At 56.7% G+C, this 20,596-nt stretch overlaps 1 protein-coding gene across 2 annotated transcripts in view; it reads right to left on the reverse strand.

Annotated features, from left to right (window-relative positions):
• PPP2R3B (protein phosphatase 2 regulatory subunit B''beta) overlaps positions 1–20,596 on the reverse strand; it is a 51,919-nt gene that overhangs the window by 17,691 nt on the left and 13,632 nt on the right. The window contains exons 1-2 of one of the 2 annotated variants that reach the window (XM_032620712.1): positions 18,011–18,156; positions 10,452–10,637 (exon numbers count right to left, since the gene is read on the reverse strand). In XM_032620712.1, the coding sequence (XP_032476603.1) occupies positions 10,452–10,637; positions 18,011–18,148 (324 nt within the window). In that variant the 5' untranslated portion in view covers positions 18,149–18,156. Of the gene's footprint in view, positions 1–10,451; positions 10,638–18,010; positions 18,157–20,596 lie in introns of those variants that run through there. The other variant, XM_032620711.1, reaches the window with a different exon arrangement.

Genomic DNA, 20,596 nt, shown 5'->3' on the forward strand with positions numbered 1-20,596 from the left:
GACCTGGGCACACGCCGAGGCCCTCGTCACCCCGTCAGGAGCAGCCCTGCGGTGACCCCGATCCCCGCCCTCACGCCCCTTACGGCACCCCCCGACGCCCGCGCACACACAGAGCTCCCCGTCCGTCCACACAGCCTGTCCCGAGCACGGCAGCATCTGGCCGGGGCCTGGGGTCTGGCTGTGCTCACGGGGCACAGGGCATCTGACGTCCCCCGTGCAGGACTCTGTGGGCAGACCATGCGCAGGTGCGCGCTGGCCTTTGCCCGGTGCCCGGTCAGGCGCCCCGTGGGGTCCCCTAAGGGAGGGAGCCCCAGAGCAGCTGTGCTCCCACCACGAACACCTGGTGCCAGGAGCGTCTTCTGCTCTGATATTTGGCCTCTGCCCCCGGCTCCTGACATGGAGCCCCCAAGTCCCTTGGAATCTCCTGGGGGGACGGGAGCCTGTTTGGTCGTGGATGGGGCTGTCCTTAAAGAGCCCACGCCATGGTTACTGAGCTAGAACTTTCAGCCCCCCAGCATTCTCTGCAGAGGGCGAGGGCAGAGGTGGAAGGAAGCCTCGATCATGCCCATGGGATGAAACCTCTGAAATATCCCCTAAGGGAGCGGGCTCAGGGGCCTTCCAAGTTAGGGAACAAATCCGCCGTACCAGGACAGAGATGTACCCCAACTCCATGGGGACAGACAGCTGCACTGGGGAGCCCCCGACGCCTCACCCTGATGCCTCTCCACCAGGCTGCTCACCTGTACCCCTCATCATACCCTTTATAAGGAACCCTCTATAATGAACTGGTGTTTCCCTGAGTCCCGTGGGCTGCTGAGCGAACTGCGGAACTCGAGAGGGGGTCGTGGGAACCCCCGGAATCCAGAGCTGGTCAGACGGACACACAGGTGACAGCCTCGGACTCGGGCCTGGAGTGTGAAATGAGGGCGGCCCCGTGGGTTCAGCACCCCCCCGTGCTGACTCCAGGCAGAAGGGCTCAGAACTGGACGAACTGCAGGACGCCCAGATCAAAGCCCACACATGTGCCGAAAGAGGCCTCCGTGCGCAGGCAAAGGAAGCAGAGACTGTCCTTTTCACGGATCAGCCGTTTGCCCCTTTCTGTGTTCAGAGAAGCGGGTCCACCGATCTCGGGCGCGCAGGCTCCCGAGAAGCATGTCTCCGGCAAGAACAAGGGCCGTGTCGCGATGACGAGAGAGAAGAAGGGGTGTGAGGGCGGAGCTGATCTGGGGACAGGAGGTCCTCACACGACACAGCCGCCAACAGAGGCACAAAGGCCACGGCCCCCGGCCCACGGCTCCCCAGGGAAACCCCGCAGTCTCTCAGCATCGGGAGCCGCACCCTCACCGAAGGAACAGGCAGAAGCTGCCGAAACGCCGGGACCTGGACACGCTCGGAACCCAGGGAGCAAGCCGACACTCAAGGGCTGGACGGCCTTCAAGTGCGCATTTACCAAGGCGACCACCCTCAGCCCAGAAAACAAGTCTCAGTTCATCTGAAAGCACTGAGACCAGACAGAGCAACCCTGCCCACGACAGAACTAAACTGGAAACCAGTAACCAAAACATGTGTGAACAAGGTGCTGGAGTTGAAAATCAAAACAACGAAATTCTAAATAACACATCAGCCAAAGGAGAAGTTACAAGTCAAACACAAATGCGGTTTGCACTGAATGAGAAGCGAAAAAAAAAACAAGCACGAAAAAACCCCCAAATCAACACATCAACAATGTTTGGGATGCCGGTCAAGCAGCGCCCGGAAGGAAGTTCACAGCATTGAGTGCTTCCGTGAGCAAAGCAGAAAGGCTGAGTGCACAAAGCTGCCTCGTTAAGAAACTGCAAGCAGAACAGTTAGCCCTAAAGAGAGCAGAAGAGAGGAAATAATAAAGACGGGAAATCGCTGCAATAGGAAATCATTACAGAAAAGTTAGCAAAACTAAAAGCTAGTTCTCAGGAAAGATCAGGAAAATAAAAAAACTTCTGGCCAAGCTGGCTGAGGACAAGGACAGAAGACACAAATGCCAACATCAGAAGTGGCAGAGGGACGTCAGTCAGTACAGACCCTAAACGTGTGGAATCTTACCAACAACGTGTGTCAATAAATTCACCAAGTCATGGGAGCTGGGCACACACTTGAAAGACAGGAACTACCCCATCAAACGCAACGTCCACAACCTTCCCAGGGAGAGAATGTCCAACCCCAATGCTTCACTGTGCATTCTGCCAACGTTTAACGTAGAACACCAGCCCAGTTCTAAACACACGGCTCCGGAAAAGAGGGCAATAGCCCAACCAATTCTGTGAGGCCAGGCCACCCTGCTACCGAACCAGAGAACTCACTAGACAAGGCATCTCCAGATGGGCGTCTTTCCGGAGCCTGGATTTAAACCCTAACAAGACACCAGCAATCAGGATCCAAAAGCACGTAAGGAGGAAGAGACAGGATTTATGATGAAATGGGATTCATCCAAAGACGCAAGACGGCTTGAGGGAAGAAGAAAAACCACAGGAGCCCTCAATACGCGCAGAAAAGCACTGGGCAAATTTCATCACGCCTTCGAGATTTCACACAGTACAAGGGCTCTCAGCAAACTAGGTTCCTCAACCTGACAAAGGACACAGGAGCAGCTGCAGCCCCCACACTGCGTCTGCTGGGAGCGACGCGCCCTAAGGCTGGTGGGGGAGGGCTGTGCTGCTCCCACACCCCGAGACAACGTCCTCAGGGAGGCCCGGCCAGCACAGTGAACAGGGCAGGAAAGAGGATACAAGACACGCAGATTACAGAGGAAACGGGGACACCCTCTTTATCTGTGGAGGACGTGATCGTCTACTAGAAACTCCTAAGGAACCTGAAAAAGTGATCTGAGGAGTATGTTTCGTCCAAAGTCAACACACAAAAATCAACGGTACTTCTGTACACTTCAAGGAACAGCCGTAAACTGCAGTAAACTGCAGTAAAATAACGCTATTGACGGTATCACCAAAGATATGAAACACTGGGTTATGCCCAAGTATTCATACGTTTGATGAAAGATGAACATGACAAAACAGATACTGAGAGAAATTAACGACGCCTTAAAGTCTGAGAAATGCTGGGGTCATAACCCAGCAGACTCGATGTTGGAAAGGCGTGGACTGTCCCCAAATTCACCTACACACTCAAACGATCACAAGCCGAATCCCAGCAGGCTTCTTTCGCAGACGTGGGGAAGGTGATTCTGAAGTTCGTGTGGGAATGCAGAGACACCAGAACAGTCTCAGCACTTGAGAATCACAGAGAAGCAGGAAAATCGGCACTGCCTGAAATGAACACAGCAGTGAGGCTACAGCAGCGGGGCCAGTGCTGTCCTGCTGTGACAGACAACCCGTCACCGACACCCAAGAGCGTCCAGGGACAGACTCACGTACGGCAATTCCTGTCGGAAGAAGGTGCCGAGGCAAGTCAGCGGGAGGACGAGGTGCCCAACGAGTGGGTCTGGGGCCACTGGACACTGTGTGCAGAGATGCACCTTCCCTCCTACCCCACATGTGCCAGTACCCAACTCAGAGTGGAACACAGACCTGAAGGGAAGAGTTACTCGAATCGGCCTTTAGAAGAAAACACAAGAGAAAAATCCTACTGGCCTTGGATTTTCCAGCACTTCTCATCAAGGATACAAATGCATAAACCAAGTAGGGAAAAAATCTGAAAACTGGACACAATCAAAATGAAAAACGTTTGCAATTCCAAAGACTGTTATGAGAGCAGAAAGACGAGCGAACACGGGGAGACAGCGTCGGCTGCACAGGACCTCTGACAAAGGACTGGTATCCAGAATGTATGCAAAGCACATATAACGCACTAGTAAGAAAACACCAGATTTTTAAATGGGCAAATGATCTGAACAGGCATGTCATCAAAGAAGACATACAATGACAAATGGGCACATTTAAAAGATGCTCACTCAGTACTGTCAGTCATTAGAAATGTGCAAATTCAAACAAGTTATCTCCATATACCCAATAGGATAGAGCTGTGGTCTGAATGTTTGTATCCTGCCCCCCCCCGGCCCCCGCCCAAGGTGATGGTATTAGGAGGTGGAGCTTTTGGGAGGTGATGAGGTCATGAAGGTGGTGCCCTATGAACGAACGGGATTAGTGTCCTTAGAAAAGGGACTCCAGAGAGCTCCCTCACCGCTTCTTCCAGGTGAGGACACAGCAAGAAACTTCTGTACCCCAGAGGACAGCCCGCACCAGAACCAGCCCTGCTGACACCTTGATCTGGGACATCCAGCCTCCAGAACTATGAGAAGCAAACTTCTGCTGTTTATAAGCCACCCAGTCTGCAGGATTTGGTACATCAGCCTGAACCAAGACAAATGGCTACAGTGAAAGAGAGAGAAAAGCAAGCGTGCAGAGGATGTGGAGAGACGGGAACCCACACGTGCGGGTGGGGATGCAAGATGGCGCAGCTGCCGTGGAAGTCAGCTGGGTGGCCCCTCAGTAAGTCAAACACGGAATTGCCACACGACCCAGCAATTCCACTCCTAGGTATGTGTACACACACACACACCACCGCCGCCCCCCAGCCAAAAGAACTGAAAACGGGGCCTCACACAAACACGCGTACTCAAATGTTCACAGTAGCACCGCTCACAACAGCCAAAAGGTGGGAACCACCCAAACGCCCATCTATGGATGAGTGAAGAAGCAGAACGGGGTCCAAGCACCTAATGGAATATGACCCAGCCACGAAAAGGAGTGAAGCTCTGACACGGGCTACCACGTGGATGGACCTTGAGGAGGACACGATGCCAAGTAAAGGAAAGAAGCCAGACACAGGACAATTCGTGTACTGGTTCCATTAATATGAAATCTTTAGAACAGGCAAATCCACAGAGACAAGAAGCAGAGGAGCGGTGTCAGGGGCTGGGGGAGGGGGAATGCAGTGACGCCAAGGGGCCCAGAGCTTCTTTTGGGGCGATGGGGGTGCTCTGTAACTAGACAGCGGTAAGGGTCGTGCAACACCGTGTGTGTAATGAGGGCCTCTAAATCTTAGATCTTAGAATGGCTAACGTGCTGATAGATTTTTATGTGAATTTTACCACAATTAAAAAAAATAAGTACCTACTCTGTGATTCTATTTACATGAAGTTCTAGGAAACTCTAATCCACAGTGACAGAAAGTAGACCAGTGGGGGCCTGGGGCTGGGCCAGGATGGACTGGAAAGAAGCCAACTTGGGGGGATGCTGGAAATGCTTCTCATCTCGATTGTCTGCATAGTTTCACGGGGATTCACACACATCAAAGCTCACTAAATGGCACACAGTAAACATCTATTGTTTACCTCACATCAGCTGTACCTCAAGAGAGCTGCCAAAAAAAGAAAAAGATGCTGATGAGAAACAAACACATAACCAGGGATTGAACATAATCATTAGGGAAATGAGACACGAAGCCACAGTAAGCGACCTCTGCACAGGCGCCAGCTCGGCTACAGCTAAGAAGCATCCACACCAAGTGCTGACAGCTTACAGAGCAACTGGCGTCTCACACACTGCTGGCTGCACACACATAACGGACAGTCACGCTGGAAGACAGTTTTACAGTTTCTTATAAAATTAAAGATATAGTCACCAGATGACCAAGCAATGCACCTCTGCAGCATTTCTCACCTCAGAGAACTTCCAAAGGTGTTGCACAAATCCCGTGTACAGACAACAGCTTTATTTATGAGACAAAACTGGGAACAACCTTTCATCCACCAGTAAACAGATACACCGAGGGACGTGTGTGCACAGAATGCTACTTAGCAGTAAATGCTAAGGACGAACACTGACGATTAGGCTGGGTGAAAGAGGCCAGAAAAACCCAAGACAACCCACCACATGATCCCATTCATGTGAAATTCTAGAAAAGGCAAAACAATAGCACCATAGGGCCAGGGAGTGAGGGTGAGGTAGGCCAGGACCTGGGACGCTTTGCTGCAGGGCTTGCACATGGACAAACATCTCCTCCAGCAACAGATACGAAGAAACTACGAGGGACTAAAAATAACTGCACACACGTGCAGCTGGGGCAAATTATGAACAAGACACAAAAAAGTCAGAACCTAACTGTCACTTCTGCGGTGCCAGGAGCAAAAGCAGGGTCCTGCACCCATGATCCCTGTACGCGGCACCACCAAGGGGGTGGGCAGATGCCCAAGCCACTCCCTCTGGCCCAACCCACTGATCAAGGAGTCCAAGGGACGTCCCTGGGGGATTAGTGTTCCCTACCTTGCCAGTGATGTGGATCCACAGGGGTGAACTTTTATCAAATTCTGTCAAACTGTATACTTAGAACTGGGGAGTGTTACTCTGTGTCCATTATATCTCAATAAAGCTGACTGAAAAATAATTGTTCAATTCAAGAAGCTGGCAAAAAGTGACAACAGAAAAAATGTTATAAAGTAACAAAAAAGAAAGCAGAGGTTTATGAAGGAGATGAACAAAAAATTAAAGTACTCAATGGAGTTGATAGATTCTTATCTGAAAAAATATAAGTTAACCTCTAGCATGACTCGTCAAAAGGAATCTGAGATAAATAACCCTACGAAGACAAAGGGTCAAATGTGCAGACTTGATGTTCTTGGATTGAAAGAATCGATACTGCCAAAATGAATATACTACCCAAGGCAATCTACAGATTCAATGCAAACCCTATCAATTTACCAATGGCATTTTTCATAGAACTAGAAGAAAAAAAAATTTAATTTATATGGAAACACAAAGACCCCCAAATAACCAAATCAATCTTGAGAAGAAAAACAGAGCTGGAGTAATCAGGCTCCCTGGCTTTGGACTACACTACAAAGCTACAGTAATCATAACAGTATGGTTCCAGCATAAAAACATTCAACGGAACAGGATAGAAAGCCCAGAGATAAACACATGCACCTATGGTCAATTAACCTATGACAAAGGAGGCAAGAATATACAATGGAGAAAAGACAGTCTCTTCAATAAGTGGTGCTGGGAAAGTTGGACAGCTACATGTAAAAGAAAGAAATGAGAACACTGTGTAATACCATACACACAAAAAACCTCAAAATGGATTAAAGACCTAAATGTAAGACCGGATATTAGAAAACTCTTACAGGAAAACAAAGACAGACACTCTGACATAAATCACAGCAGTATCTTTTTGAACCTAGCTCCCAGAGTAATGAAAATAAAAACAAAAATAAACAAATGGGACCTAATTAAACTTACAAGTTTTGCATAGCAAAGGAAATCATCAAAACAAAACAAAAAGACAACACACAGAGTGGGAGAAAACATTTGCAAACGAAGCAACTGACAAAGGATTTATCTCCAAAATATACAAGCAGCTCATGCAGCTCAGTATGAAAGAAAACAAGTCAATTGAAAACTGGGCAGAAGATCTAAATAGACACTTCTCCATAGAAGGCATACAAATGGCCAAAAAGCACATGAAAAGATGCTCAACACTGCTAACTATCAGAGAAATGTAAATCAAAACTACAATGAGGTATCACCTCACACTGGGCAGAGTGGCAACTGTTAAAAAATGTACAAGCAATAAATGCTGGGGAGGGTGTGGAGAAAAGGGAACCCTCCTTCACTGCCGGTGGGAATGTAAGTTGGTGCAGCCACTGTGGAGAAGAGTGTGGAGGTTCCTCAGAAACCTAAAAACAGAGTTGCCAAGTGATCCAGCTAACCCACTCCAGGGCATATATCCAAAGAAAACCATGATTTGAAAAGATAAACACACCCCAATGTTCATTACAGCACTATTTACAATAGCCAAGACATGGAAGCAACCTAAATGTCCATCGACAGGTGAACGGATAAAGATGTGGTGCATACGTACAATGGAATATGACTCAGCCATCAAAGAGAATGAAATCATGCCATTTGCAGCAACATGGATGGACCTAGAAATGATCATACTGAGTGAAGTAAGTGAGACAGAGAAAAACAAATATCATATGATATCACTTATATGTGGAATCTAAAAAAATGATACAAATGAACTTATTAACAAAACAGAAACAGACTCACAAACTTAGAAAGCAAACTTATGGCTACCAAAGGGGAAAGGCAACGGGGAGGGATAAATTAGGGGTCTGGAGTTAACATATACACCCTACTACATACAAGACAGATAATCAACAAGGACCTACTGTATAGCACAGGGAACTCTACTCAATGTCGTGTAATAACCTAAGTGGGAAAAAAATTCTGAAATAGAAATAGATATATGTATAAGTGAATCACTTTGCTGTACACCTGAAACTAACACAAGACTGTATATCAATTATACTCCAAAAGAAAACAAAAATTTTAAAAGAATCATATGAGAAGATAAGGAAAAGCTTTAGAATAATACATTTATAATCATGCCAACGATTGTTTTAGAAAAAAGTATAAATGACCAAAAGTGACCCCAGAAATTAAAACCCTTAATAAAGCAGTAACATTAAAGGAAATTAAAACTCAAAGAGGAAAATGTGGAGGAAAGCGATCACTGCGGAGGAGGAGAAGGACATGGAACTCACATCCTCCCACAAATACAAGAACAATCCACCTGCGTGTGGAACAGCTCTCACCGGACACCTACTGCACACTGGCAGAAGACCTCAGACTACAGAAAGGGCAAGAAAATCTCCATGGAACCAGGCAGGGCAAAACAAAGAAGAGAAAAAGAGAGAGAGAGAAAGGAATGGGGACAGGACCTGGGCCCCAGGGAGGGAGCTGTGGAAGAGGCAAGGTTCCTGCACCCTGGAGAGTGCCCTCGCTGGCAGGGAGATCAGCGTGGACGAAGGGGGAGCTTCAGGGCCTCAGAGAGAGCACAACAGCAGGTCTGAGAAAGGCAACGCAGGCAGTGACCTGCACATACGGTGGTCACTGCTGCCCTGTGCTCCCCAGACTGAGACACCCGTCCACTGGGGCGGGTGGGGGCTGGGCGCTGAAGCTTGGGCTTCAGAGGTCAGACCCGGGGAGAGGACGGGGGTTGGCTGTGCGGAGACATCCTGAAGGGGCTGGAGTGTGGCCGTGGAGGGTGTACGTGGAAGAAGCCTGGGTCCCCCCGGAGAGGCAAGGCACGATTGTTGGGGGATGTGCAAGGGGAACGGCGGGACCACTGAAGAAGCTTCTCTCCCCAAGCGCGCACACTCTCAGGCAACAGCACACCGCCTACACGAACCCCGGGGTGGGCGTGAGCCACCACTGCTGCGAGAGATGAGGGAGCAGGCAACAATCGCTGCCCCTGCCATCCTGGGAGCAGGCCGGCTGCCACTGTGCCCAAGAGACCAGCGAGCAGGTGCTAATCACTGTCCCTGCCCGGCGAGGGCTTGGGAGCGCGCGCGGGCCACCGCACCCGCTGAGAGACCCGTCAGCAAGCGCCAATCACTGCCCCTGCTGGTAGGGGCCCCGGGAGTGCGCACGGGCTGCCGGCCCCTGCACACCCCTATTACGGGGGTAACAGCAAGCACACGCTGAGGAAAGAGGTGGCAAGCGTGCCAAACTAAAAGCCGCCCTTGTGCCAAAAAGATTAAGGGACAGAGTCCCACATAAAATAGCCTCCCAAGACTACAACACGTAATTGTTTCTCCTAAGTTCACAGAGTAAGAGAAATGTAAGTACAGGAAGCAGGGAAACCACTCGCAGTTAACAGACCAAGAGAATTCCCCTGAAGGGACAGACAACGGAACAGACCGCTTCATTCAACAGACACGAGTTAAAAAGGGGGCAGTGAACACCCTGGAGGAGGAGGGGTCCAGATGGCGCACAGGAAGAGGCGGAGTGCGAGTCTCCTCACAACAGGGCACCGGCCAGGTGCGGTGGGGCCTCAGACATCTAAAGGGAAGGGAGGGATCCCCAAGCAACTGGGCAGGACGTGGAGGGGAAGGAGGAGGGGAGGAAAAGTGGAGGTGGGATGGGACCGGCACCCTCGGGACGGGAAGGGGAGGGGTTCCCACATGGGAGGGGGATCAGGGGGTCAGAGGGGAGCGTGGCCAGCGTCTCCCCCGACCACTCTGGCCCTGGCGAGCCTGCCGGGGTCCTGGGCCTAACCCTCAGCCTTCCAGGGCCCCTCCCGCGGTGCTAGGCCTAAGCCCCACCCCTCAGGCCTCTTCCAGGCCCCTTTTTTCTTTTTTCTGCTGTCGTGGTTCTGTTTTGCCTTGTTGTTGTTTTATTTTTAATTTTACAATATTTTTATTTTTCTAAGTTTATTTTAGTTTTTATTCTTTCTTATTGCCCTGCTTTGCCTTTTTTTTTTTTTTTGCAGTGCCGTGTGGCTTGTGGGATCCCGGTTCCGAGGCCGGGGGTCGGGCCTCAGCTCCTGTGGTAGGAGCACCAAGTCCAAACCGCTGGACTAACAGAGAACCTCAGGCCCCAGGGAATATCAGGCAGTGTGAGGCCACGACCGCAGGGGGACCGCGGGCCACGTCCTCACGCGCAGACACCCACCTTGGCCACTCTGCCCATGTCCCCCATGGTGGCCCTCTCGTGCGGGAACTGGGCGAAAGTCCTCTCGATCTTGGCGATGATGGCGTCTACGTTCACCGCGTCCTGCGGGCGGCCTCGGGGGAAGTAGAATGTGGGGATGCTCAGGCTGGCAGCGGGCGGCAGGGGCTGCTCCTTCCTCGTCTGGACCTGAGAGAGAGAGCAGTGAGGACCCAGCACGGTGAGCACCTGCTTCCCACCGGTGCATCCTGAGCAGAGGCGGGCTGGGCCAGAGCGGCTGCCCCGAGCCCAGCGAACCCGACTGTGGACAGAACGCCCAGACCATCACCAGGCTGACTGCAGACACGGGAGGTGACGCGGCCCGTGGCGGAGCGCCACACACATGGCCCTGCTTCCCCCGATCCTGCCTCGGGTGTGACCCCTCAGGACAAGGACGGCTGCTGAGAGAACCTGCCCTCCTGCCCTCCCGGGAGGCCAAGGTCGGCACAGGGGGGCTGTCCCCTCGTTTGCGTCTCGCGCCTGGAACCGCCTGTCCCCACACCACCCTTCCCTGTGGACGGGATGTGAGGCCAGCGCCGTGGCCGGGCACGGCCCTCAGAAAGCACCACAGCCCCGAGGGCTTAGCATCCTGGCACAGGGAGCGCCCGGAAGCCATCCTGGAGCCACACCGCGCCTTCCAAACGGCAGTGTCAGGATGTCTGCCCGGTGGCCGGCGGGGTGACCTGTGAGCTCGGTGCAGTCACAGGTCAGAAGCGTGCACCACGCATGCAAAGGAGGGTTGCGTTCGCCAATGCCCCTGAGTAGACGGGACCAGTCAGTGGAACCACTCAGGAAGCACCTGCTGGGAGTGGACGCGCTGGGACTGGGCAGCTCTGGGGAGGCCGGGAGGGTGGCCACACTCGGTGAGCCTTGCTGTCCCTGGACTGTGGGGTACTGTCCCCCTGCAGGATGTGCAGTGTGCCTCTGCGCTGACCCAGCAAGGCCTCCTGGGTGCCAGAAACAGCTGCCCCGAGTCACGGCCTGTAATGCCCATGGAGACTCACACATCCGGGCATCCCTGATGGGCAGGGACAGGGAAGCACAGTCCAGCCCACGGCCCACCTCCTAGACACACCCCAGATTCCCTGTGGCTGGGGACACGAGGACATACTGTGACGCAGCAGAAAGAGCCCAGGGTCCTGGTGGGAAGCGCTGGAGCGAGGGATGAGCACCCAAGGCCTCAGGCCATGGGACCGGCGGGGGACGGGGAGGGACCAGGTGTTCCAGAGAGGGGACGGCGAGGGGTACGCCCACCAACGAGGTCTGGGAAACTCAGCGCACCCAGGGCACTAGGACACACGGAGCCCACGGCCCCTGGGCATCCAGAGACACACATGGAAAAGCAGATGGAAGGCAAACGCAGGAGAGAGGGCTCACAGGTAGCACTGCCCCACCAGGGGTGGTTACATCCAGGGGGTTGGGGCGGGCGGGCAGCCAGGCCCGCACAGCCAAGGACGGGGCGCGGTGGCGGTGTGCTCACGGCGGGGTGCCCCCGTCCCAGCCGCCCCGACCAGGCACACACAGCACAGCTCCACGCCCACAAGCACCAGGGGCCCCGCCACCAACCTGCAGCCGAGACACAGCACACGGCCCTTCGGAGTCACGCTGCGCACTGATTCTAACGCTGTGAGTGGACGTCACTCTTACAGCCTGCAACTCAGACCGCTTCTCCACCCGCAACACAGCAGGAGACAGCAGGCATCCCCCTCAGTCACACCTTGGGACCTCCCGCGACCCCTCGGTCACATTAGGGACCTCCCGCGTCCCCTCGGTCACACCTCGGGATGTCCCACGACCCCTCGGTCACATCAGGGACCTCCTGCGTCCCCTCAGTCACACCTCGGGACCTCCCGCGACCCCTCTGTCACATCAGGGACATCCCGCGTCCCCTCGGTCACACCTCGGGACGTCCCATGTCCCGTCAGCCACATAGGGGATGTCCCGCGTCCCCTCCTGTCACGTCGCGGATGCCCCACGTCTCCTGTGTTTCCTGAGGCCCCAGCTGAGGAGGCAGCTGTTCAGTGCTTGGTGACCTTGCGCGGGGCAGTGACCGTACCGAGAGGAGGTGGAGCCGTCATGAGTCGGCTGTACCAGTTCCGTGTGGCAGCCTGGGGACACTGGGCGACGAGCTCTGCGATCACCACGGGGCCAACACGATCCTGAGGGGCTGCGTTCAGACTTGGCTCAGTCCTGAGAGGCGAGCGGGAGATGGGAGGCGCCCGGAGGGGAGGGAGAGGCGCAGCAGGCCGCCCTGAGGGCCGGCATGGCCACGGGCTGGGGCAGCAACAGCACGGGGATGGGGTGGGGGGACGGCTGGAAGCGGGAGGACAGGCCCCGGAGGAGCCCCTTCCCCGGGAGGGGCCGCGGGACGCCTAACGTTCCATTCAGACTCGGTCCTGTCGGCTCCCAGGGACAGAGGCTGACCCCCTCCTCCCAGCCCTAGGACGTCCTGGCTCTGGGATTTGGTTTCGGGGCAGAGCTGCTAGGCTGTGATGCCCACCTACCGCGGCAAAGAACAGCCGCAGGGGAAGCAAGACCCAGCGCCAGTCCTGAGGACGGAGAGATTGGAGGGTTCACGCATCACCTGGGGACGCCCAGGCTTCACCTGGGGAATGTTTCCTCCGGTTTCACTCCTCTGGGCGGGTTCAGTTTTCCTCGCCTGTGTTTGGAGGGCAGGATGGAGCGCAGGCCCCATGTCCTGGGCTGTCACCTGTAGCAGCTCATGGCTCACGCCTGTGGAAAGGGCTGCTGGCTTGCACTGACACCTCTGGCATCCTCCCCGGCACGGCGGCACTCAGCGCCGGGTGCCACCATCGCCCATCCCCGAAGCAGCTGGGCCGGCTGGTCCCAGGGCAGGTATCCCCACCTGCCAAGCCACGGCCGCAGACACATACAGACAAGGTGTCGCTCAACAACATGCGCTATTTTCTCTGCTGTCAGGACGGGGACGCCGCCCTCACCAGCCACCGGAAGCGAAGGGAAATGAAGCCGCCAAGGACACGGCGGAGTGGAGCCTCGCCTCCTGAGAGCAGTGAGCTCTCCCCATGTCACCAGCTCCGTGGCACCTGCCCCACGTCAGCTCGTAGGCCCCTCCCAGGAGAACTGGGCTCAGGCAGGAAGCAACGCGCTCCCAAATGGAAGGTCTGAATTGCAGGATGGAACGAAGGGCAAGGAACATGGCGCCTACATGGGTAAATCCACGCACACGCCCTCCACGTACATCGGTAATAAGAATATTGTTTTACCTCTCTTTAAAGACTCTCTCAGGACAACAACATGAAACGAGAGGGTGCCGGCAGTGAAGGGTTTGAAGGTTTTGAGTTGGAGGGTAAAGATACTCATTCTGTACCTAGAGAAACGAAGTCACTGACCTTGTAAGATGAGCAGTAAGCTAGTATTAAGTGCTCCGGCGAGGAAAAGATAAAAAAGAGGGAAAGGAGAGCATAAAAAGAAACATAAATGAGATCGTGAAAATAAATCAGAATGGATTAATAGTCCTTATAAATGTAAATGGATGAAATGTTCCAATTAAAAAACAAAGATCAGATGGAAAAAAGAAAGTAAGACTGACTTACAGGAAACACATGTAAGATATAAGGACACAGAGGTGGAAAACTTTTAACAAGTGGAAAAAGATACAGCAGCCAACAGTGACAAAAAGAAGGCTGGCATCACCATATTCACGCCCAGATAGGGTTGAAAGTCTGGATGTGACAGACAGATGGTCAGGACACCACACTGGGCGTCCATCACAGGAAGCTCTGCCGACCCGGAGCTGACCGGTGCCCTAGCACAGCCTCGGCGCCGACCAAGCCAAGGTGCTGGGGAAATGCAGGGACGCGGCACAGAGGCAGGCCAGGCCCGCTCCCCCGCCACCCCTGACGGACCACCGGATGACGGAAAAACAAACAGCTGGGCACGGACACGAGAGATTTACAGTGTTATCTCTGGGACATAAATAGAGCGCGGCCGGCACAGCTGCAGGACACGCGTTCTTTTCCAGCACACAGGGCGCTGTTGGGAGCCGGCCACCTCCAGGCCCCAAACAGGCCTTAGGAGAGCCGGAGGGGACCACGGGGGCTGTTTCCTGAGCTACTTGCGTCCAGGTTGGACGTCCACAATGAAAGCGGACATGGCACAAATATGTGTCTGTGTTTATGTGTGTGTGTGTGTGTGTGTGTGTGTGTGTGTGTGAGAGACAGACAGACAGGGAGGATTCTCAAGCAGGGCTGAAGCCTCTCAGAAGCCAACACAGCAGGTGGGGCACTCGGCTCCCAGAGCAGGGCAGCTTCCCTCCCAGCGACACTCCTGACGCCCGCCTCCCGGCTGTCACCCGGGCACCGGTCAAGATGACACCTGCTCGCAAAGAGCTATTTCTGTCGCCCGCACGGACACTAGCGCTGCCTGACTCATCACGATTCCAGACATCACGGAGACGCCCGGGGCCCCCAGAACACAGGCTGGCTGAAAACTCGGCCTCATGGGAAAGCACGGCCATCCCTGCACAGCGGCAGGGGCCCCGGGAGGTGGGCCCGCACAAGCAAGCGCCCAGTCCAGCCTTCTCTAAACGCAGTCTTGCACGGCCAGCGCCCCGTCGGGCAGACGCACTAGCTGGGGCGGCGGAAACGACCATGGCTCCGACTCTGCCAGGGCAGGATGCAGGGCAAGTGCGGCACAGCCCGGGAGCAGCAACCAGCGGGCCGGCCCCATCCGAGCCGAGACCCAGGGGCAGCGGCCAAGCCCGGCAGGCGGCGCAGGGACACGGGCGGGCATGGCAGCCACCAGAGTCCACCGCCGGGCTGGGAGGCCCTGCGGGCCGGAGCTGCTTCTCCTCCGACCCCAGGGCCCCTCCCCACCGGCTGGCGGCAGGCTCCCCAGCTAGATCTGCCAAGGGCCCGCTGGACGGACAGCAAGAGTCCAAATGCGAAAGTTTAAAGCAGAGGCGCCAAAACAAAGATGAGAACGGCTGGCCCTGCGCGTGGGTCTGTTCAAAAGTCCTCTAGCCACCACAGGAGAGGGACTGGCGTCGAGAGGCCACATGAGCCACAGAGGTTTCCAGGGGAGAAAAGGTGGCTGGAGAGCAAAGTCTCAGACCCACGAGGAGCTGGGCCGAGCGGGGCGGCTGCCGTGAGGGGACAGGCCGGGGCTCCACGCCCACGAGGCAGGGTCCTGAGACGTCGGCTGGGTCTGCACCCCTGGCCAGAGGACGCTGGGGCCCCACAGGGCCGGAAGGCAGGGCTGGGGGCGTGGACGGGACGGGGGGCGGTGTGAGGGGTCACATCCGTGGGCTCAGGGACCCGGGGGCCCACGTCTGACCCCTGGGTCCTGGGAGCATGGATCAAGGGGGTACTCAGGGCCCACCCTGCGCGGGGCCGTGACCCCCGCGCGGTGTCCGAGACGGTCAGAGTCCCCAGGCCAGGCTGTCACTGTGTGGAGGAGAGGTCAGGTCAACACCCAGCACTGTCCCCCGGGGGCGGCTGCGCTGGGTTCTTGGTGCCCCGTGCATCCACCTGAAGGACCCCACAGGGCAGCTGGACGGGCGTGAGCGGGACCAGAGCACGGTGACAGTGGAGGAGAGCGTGTGCAGAGCCCGAGAGTCAAGCGCCGGGGGACGGAGCGTCAGGACCCGGCTTGGACAGGGCAGGCAGCACGGCCATAGCGGCCCCTCGAGGGCTTGTGACGAGGTCTGAGGGACGTCGCGGTGGACGTCCTGGGGGCCTCGGGGCTGTTCAGAGCGCGCAAGGTGCGGGTGCCACAGGCAGGGCAGGCGGGCGGACACAGGCCGCAGGGGCAGGACAGCCTCCCACGCATGACACAGCCTCGCTGCACACCTTCCCTTGGCCCCAAAACCAGCACGGACTCCCCAAGCTGGCAGCAGGGCCGGCATGTACGAAGCAACCCCCATCCCTCCACAGTCCCCGTCTGCCCACAAGGCCAACCCCACCTCCCTCAGGCCATCCTCTCCGGCCACACCCCCATCTCCACATGCCCTCCTCCCCATACCTTCCCCAGCTGCCCTCCGCCCCCATCATCTCCCCACGCCCCCCACCATCTCCTTCCACGCTCCCCCCATCTCCCCATGCCCTGAAGTCTGCCGACCACCCATGGCTCTGCACCGAGTCCACACTCAAACACCAAGGGGCAAAGGAAGCCAGGAAAACTCTCCTCCCGGACACTCCCCCAATGCCCACCCCAAGAAGCACTCACTCCACGCAGTGCGTGCGGACGTTTGTGGGAAACGTCACGGGAACACATCTGCCGTAAGGTGAAACTTCTACCTCTTAAAGGCAACCGTAAATCGCGTATACCAAAAAGTGATTCTGTAAGACCAACAGCCATCCTGGAACAACCAGGCTTTCATGAACAGTTCTGCGTGGAGCCAGGACACCCCCCCCCCCCAACCAAGATCAAGTCACAGCCGCCGTGGGGGGAGAGGGAAGGGCTCCCCAATCCAGGGAACACCCCGGTGCAACCTGTGTGCACCATGTGTGCACCACGCACACAAAGGGTAACCAGCAAACCTCAGACCTCCTCTCTGAAGAAGATCACCCTTAGCTGAGTCCACTTTAAGGTCTCCACGTTCAGATTCTAAATAGACTTTCCTTCTCCACAAGCAACAAACACACATGCATCAGCCACTTGCAGACAGAATTTCACAAGTTGAAGGATAGAGGTCAGACAGAAAAGTACCAGAAGCCCTGTAAAAGTTGAGACACGATCCCAGGAAAAAAATCCAGTTACACTACCAGCAGAAAGCAGGTCTTTTTTCCCACCCCAAACAGCCTGGCTTGATTCGATGTGATTTTTTTTTGGCCACGAGATGACCTTTCACTCCTCGCCTGGGCGAAAATACAAGTGATTAATGTGCCGAATATCCGTGAGGCAGCAGAACCTCCACTTGCTGAAAGGTCCCAGGTGGCCATGGCTTTTCAACTCCATGGTCCCCTTACACGAATTTACACACGAGGCACAGACACGGGGTTTGCTTCTGTGCGCGCTGAGGAGAAGCACCGTGATGTTTACAAGCCGAGTCGTCACTGAAGCCGCGGAGAAGGGCGCTCCGGCTGGTAGGTGCCTGCGATAAAGCCCTTAAAACAACACAGGCGCTCGCGGCAAACCGCGCTCTCCTTTCCAACAGCGCTGCGCTGTCATTACCCAGGGCGCCACACGCTCCAGCGACACGGGGAGGCTCGCTGCGCACCTGCGGAGGGTCGAGTCCCGAAGCCTCCTACTGCCCGAGGTCGACACCTCCCCGCCTCACGCAAGACGCACCACGACGTTGCCCCGCGCCGCGCCCGGGGTATCCGCTGCTAGAACTCCAGGAAAAGAGATGCCGGCGGCTCCCTTCACAGCGCTTTCCCTGACAAACTGCACGGGCACACCTGCTCTCTGCGCGCACGGGCGCTGTTCCAGGGTAGCCGCGCACGGGCGCAGGTGGAGCCCCCCGAGCCCAGGCAGCCCCCCACCCCGACCTCGCCAGAGCGGCGAGGGGCCCGCGGACGCAGCGGACCCGCCCGCCGCACCTGCTGGAAGGCCTTGAGCCTCTTCTTGAAGCGGGAGGGCAGCACGAAGTCGCAGCCGCGGGCCAGCGAGGCCAGCTCCTGCCGCAGGTCGGGGTCCTGGCGCAGGGACAGGTCCCGGAGCCGCATGTCGGCTCGCATGGGCCGCCGGGGCCCGGGCCGGGCGCGTTCGCGGGACTGGAGCTGCGGCTGGCCGGGGCCGGCGGGGTCGGGGTGGTCCGGGCGGCCGGGCTCAGCGCGCTCCATGCGTCGCTGGCCGGCGCTCTGGGGGCCGGGCCTCGGGCGCGCGCATTCCTCAGGCGGGGCCGGGCGGGCGCACGCGGCGGGGGCAGGGGAGGCGTGGCGGACGCGCGGCCCCTCCCGTGGCCCGGGCTGTGCTCCGTGGTGCTGGACGGAGCGCTGGACGCCCGCCCCGAGCTGGCCTGCTGCGCGCGGAGCTGCTCTCCCGCCGAGAGCCTCCCTCAGCTCAGCCTGTAGGCAGGCCGGCAAGGGCAGCGGACCTGGAGACGCCGCCTGCCGGCTCCTGGGAGGGTGGGCCTTCTCTCCGGACAAGGGCAGCCTGTCCAGGACTAAGCGGAACCTGCTACAGAGCCCGCGGCCGGCACCCCGGCCGCGCCCGCCCAACAGCCCACGTGCGGCCCAAGAGCTGGTACATCGGGAAAACGGCCCCAAACGAGGGGGGCACCCACCAGCCCTTCAGGAGTTGAGAAGATACACTTGACCGGCAGAGGATGCTCTGACGGCCTTTGTTTAAAACTCGGGGTTGGGGTGGAATACGGGGTCTTATTGCTCTCGCCCTGTCGTACACGGCTGTGTAGGGTGTAGTGGAACGCAGATGACATAGATGGTGTGAGTGGTGTGGAATACGACACAGACGATGCATACTGTCGTGTCATGTGAGCGATGAGAGCACGCGACTCAGCCCCTGACATGAGGATGAACCAGCAGCAGAGCCAGGCCCCCCTCTGGGCGGTCTTTTCCCCCACATACCGTCTAGAGCAGGCCTGCATGTCCCACCCCTGAAATCCCAGGACCCCAGGAACGCCTGCTCCGGCCAAAGCTGACCTTCCCTGCCCCCTTCCCTCTGCCCCCAGACAAAGATGTTGAGGAAATGACCTGGGGGGTCGAAAGGCACTTCACCCATCCACCCTCCTCCTTGTCTTTCTAATGGACTTTTTTGGGGGGGAGGGTAGCTTTTGTTTTACAGAGACGCTGGGCACAAAGTACAGATCTCCCGTGTGCTTCCCCTGCGGAGCCCAGGCTCCCTGTCACAAACACCCCGCACTGGGTGCTGCATCTGTTACAGCGATGAGCACACAGGATGACCCCATGCTGATATGCTGCTATGAACAGAAGTCCACGGTTCCCCCTAGGGCGCATCGTGGTGGTGCACATTCTGTGGGTCTGGACAAACGCACAGTGACGTGTGTCCACCATTACAGCATCACGCAGGGCGGGGTCCCTGCCCTGGAGTCCCCTGGGCCCGGCCTGTTCATGTCCCTCCCCAACGCTGACTTCTTACTGTGTCCGTATTCTGTCCTAACCCTAGCTGGGATCTGCCCTTCCCGGCGTGTCCCCTAGCCGGGCTCGCTGGGGTCTGCACTTCCCGGCGTGTCTCCTAGCCAGGATCGCAGGGGTCTGCCCTTCCCGGCGTGTCCCCTAGCCGGGATCGCAGGGGTCTGCCCTTCCCGGCGTGTCCCCTAGCTGGGATCACAGGGCTGCAGCCTCTCAGACCCGCTTCCTCTTTCATCTGCACCATCACCCCACCCCAAATTCCTCTTCAAACTCCTGTTCAGGGGGCTGCCCTCTCTCCTGTCCTTCCCCTCTGCCTCTTTCCCATCTCTTTACCCTATTTTGTCCTTCTTCCCATTCCTGGAACATCCTCAAAGATTCAGAGGTTGGCTGGCGACCCCTCTGGTTCTCCAGACATGCAGACAGGGGCAGTGTATGCACCGCAACGTGGCCACAGAACCAGCCGAGCTGGTGTAGGGCCACAGGGCCTAAGTTCTGCCCTGTCCAGACCGGGACACAACACGCAGGAAGGCCCCCAATACCACGCCCCGGGCAGGGACCAGGTTCAGGACAAACTTCTGATTTCACGGTGTCGGCAGCGGGTCATCAGTGGCTCAGGGAGACTTCCGGACCCAGGCGCAGCCCTGTCACTCCGCGCTACGTCTCTGCCACGAACGGCCACACCGGCAGGCTCACTCTCGTTCCCCCCTCCCCTGCAAACCCCAGGGAAGAGGTGCTCCTCCTGTAGCTTGAAAAACTGTCCAGGTCCTCCATTGGGGGCCCCTTCTATGCTGCTCCTCCCAGGGGAAGGCAGAGCATGTGTCCTGCCCCAGACCAGGGCTTGTCCCTGTGCCTGGCCCTGGCCAACCAGCCCACGGGATGGCCGCAGGTCCCGTGCCGGCAGAGACTGGGGAACACAGACTGCCGAGAACACAGGGGCTGCTAAGCCCAGGGGTGAGTTTTCACAGCAAAGCTCGGCGCTGCTGCACTGAGCGTGAGAGAAGAGCACAAGGGCAGGTGGGGCAGCACAGGAACTACACACCTGGGCAGGCCCTGCCCGCAGGGCCTCCCGACCAA

This window comes from Phocoena sinus, chromosome X (genome assembly GCF_008692025.1).
Source record: "Phocoena sinus isolate mPhoSin1 chromosome X, mPhoSin1.pri, whole genome shotgun sequence".
NCBI lineage: Eukaryota > Metazoa > Chordata > Mammalia > Artiodactyla > Phocoenidae > Phocoena > Phocoena sinus.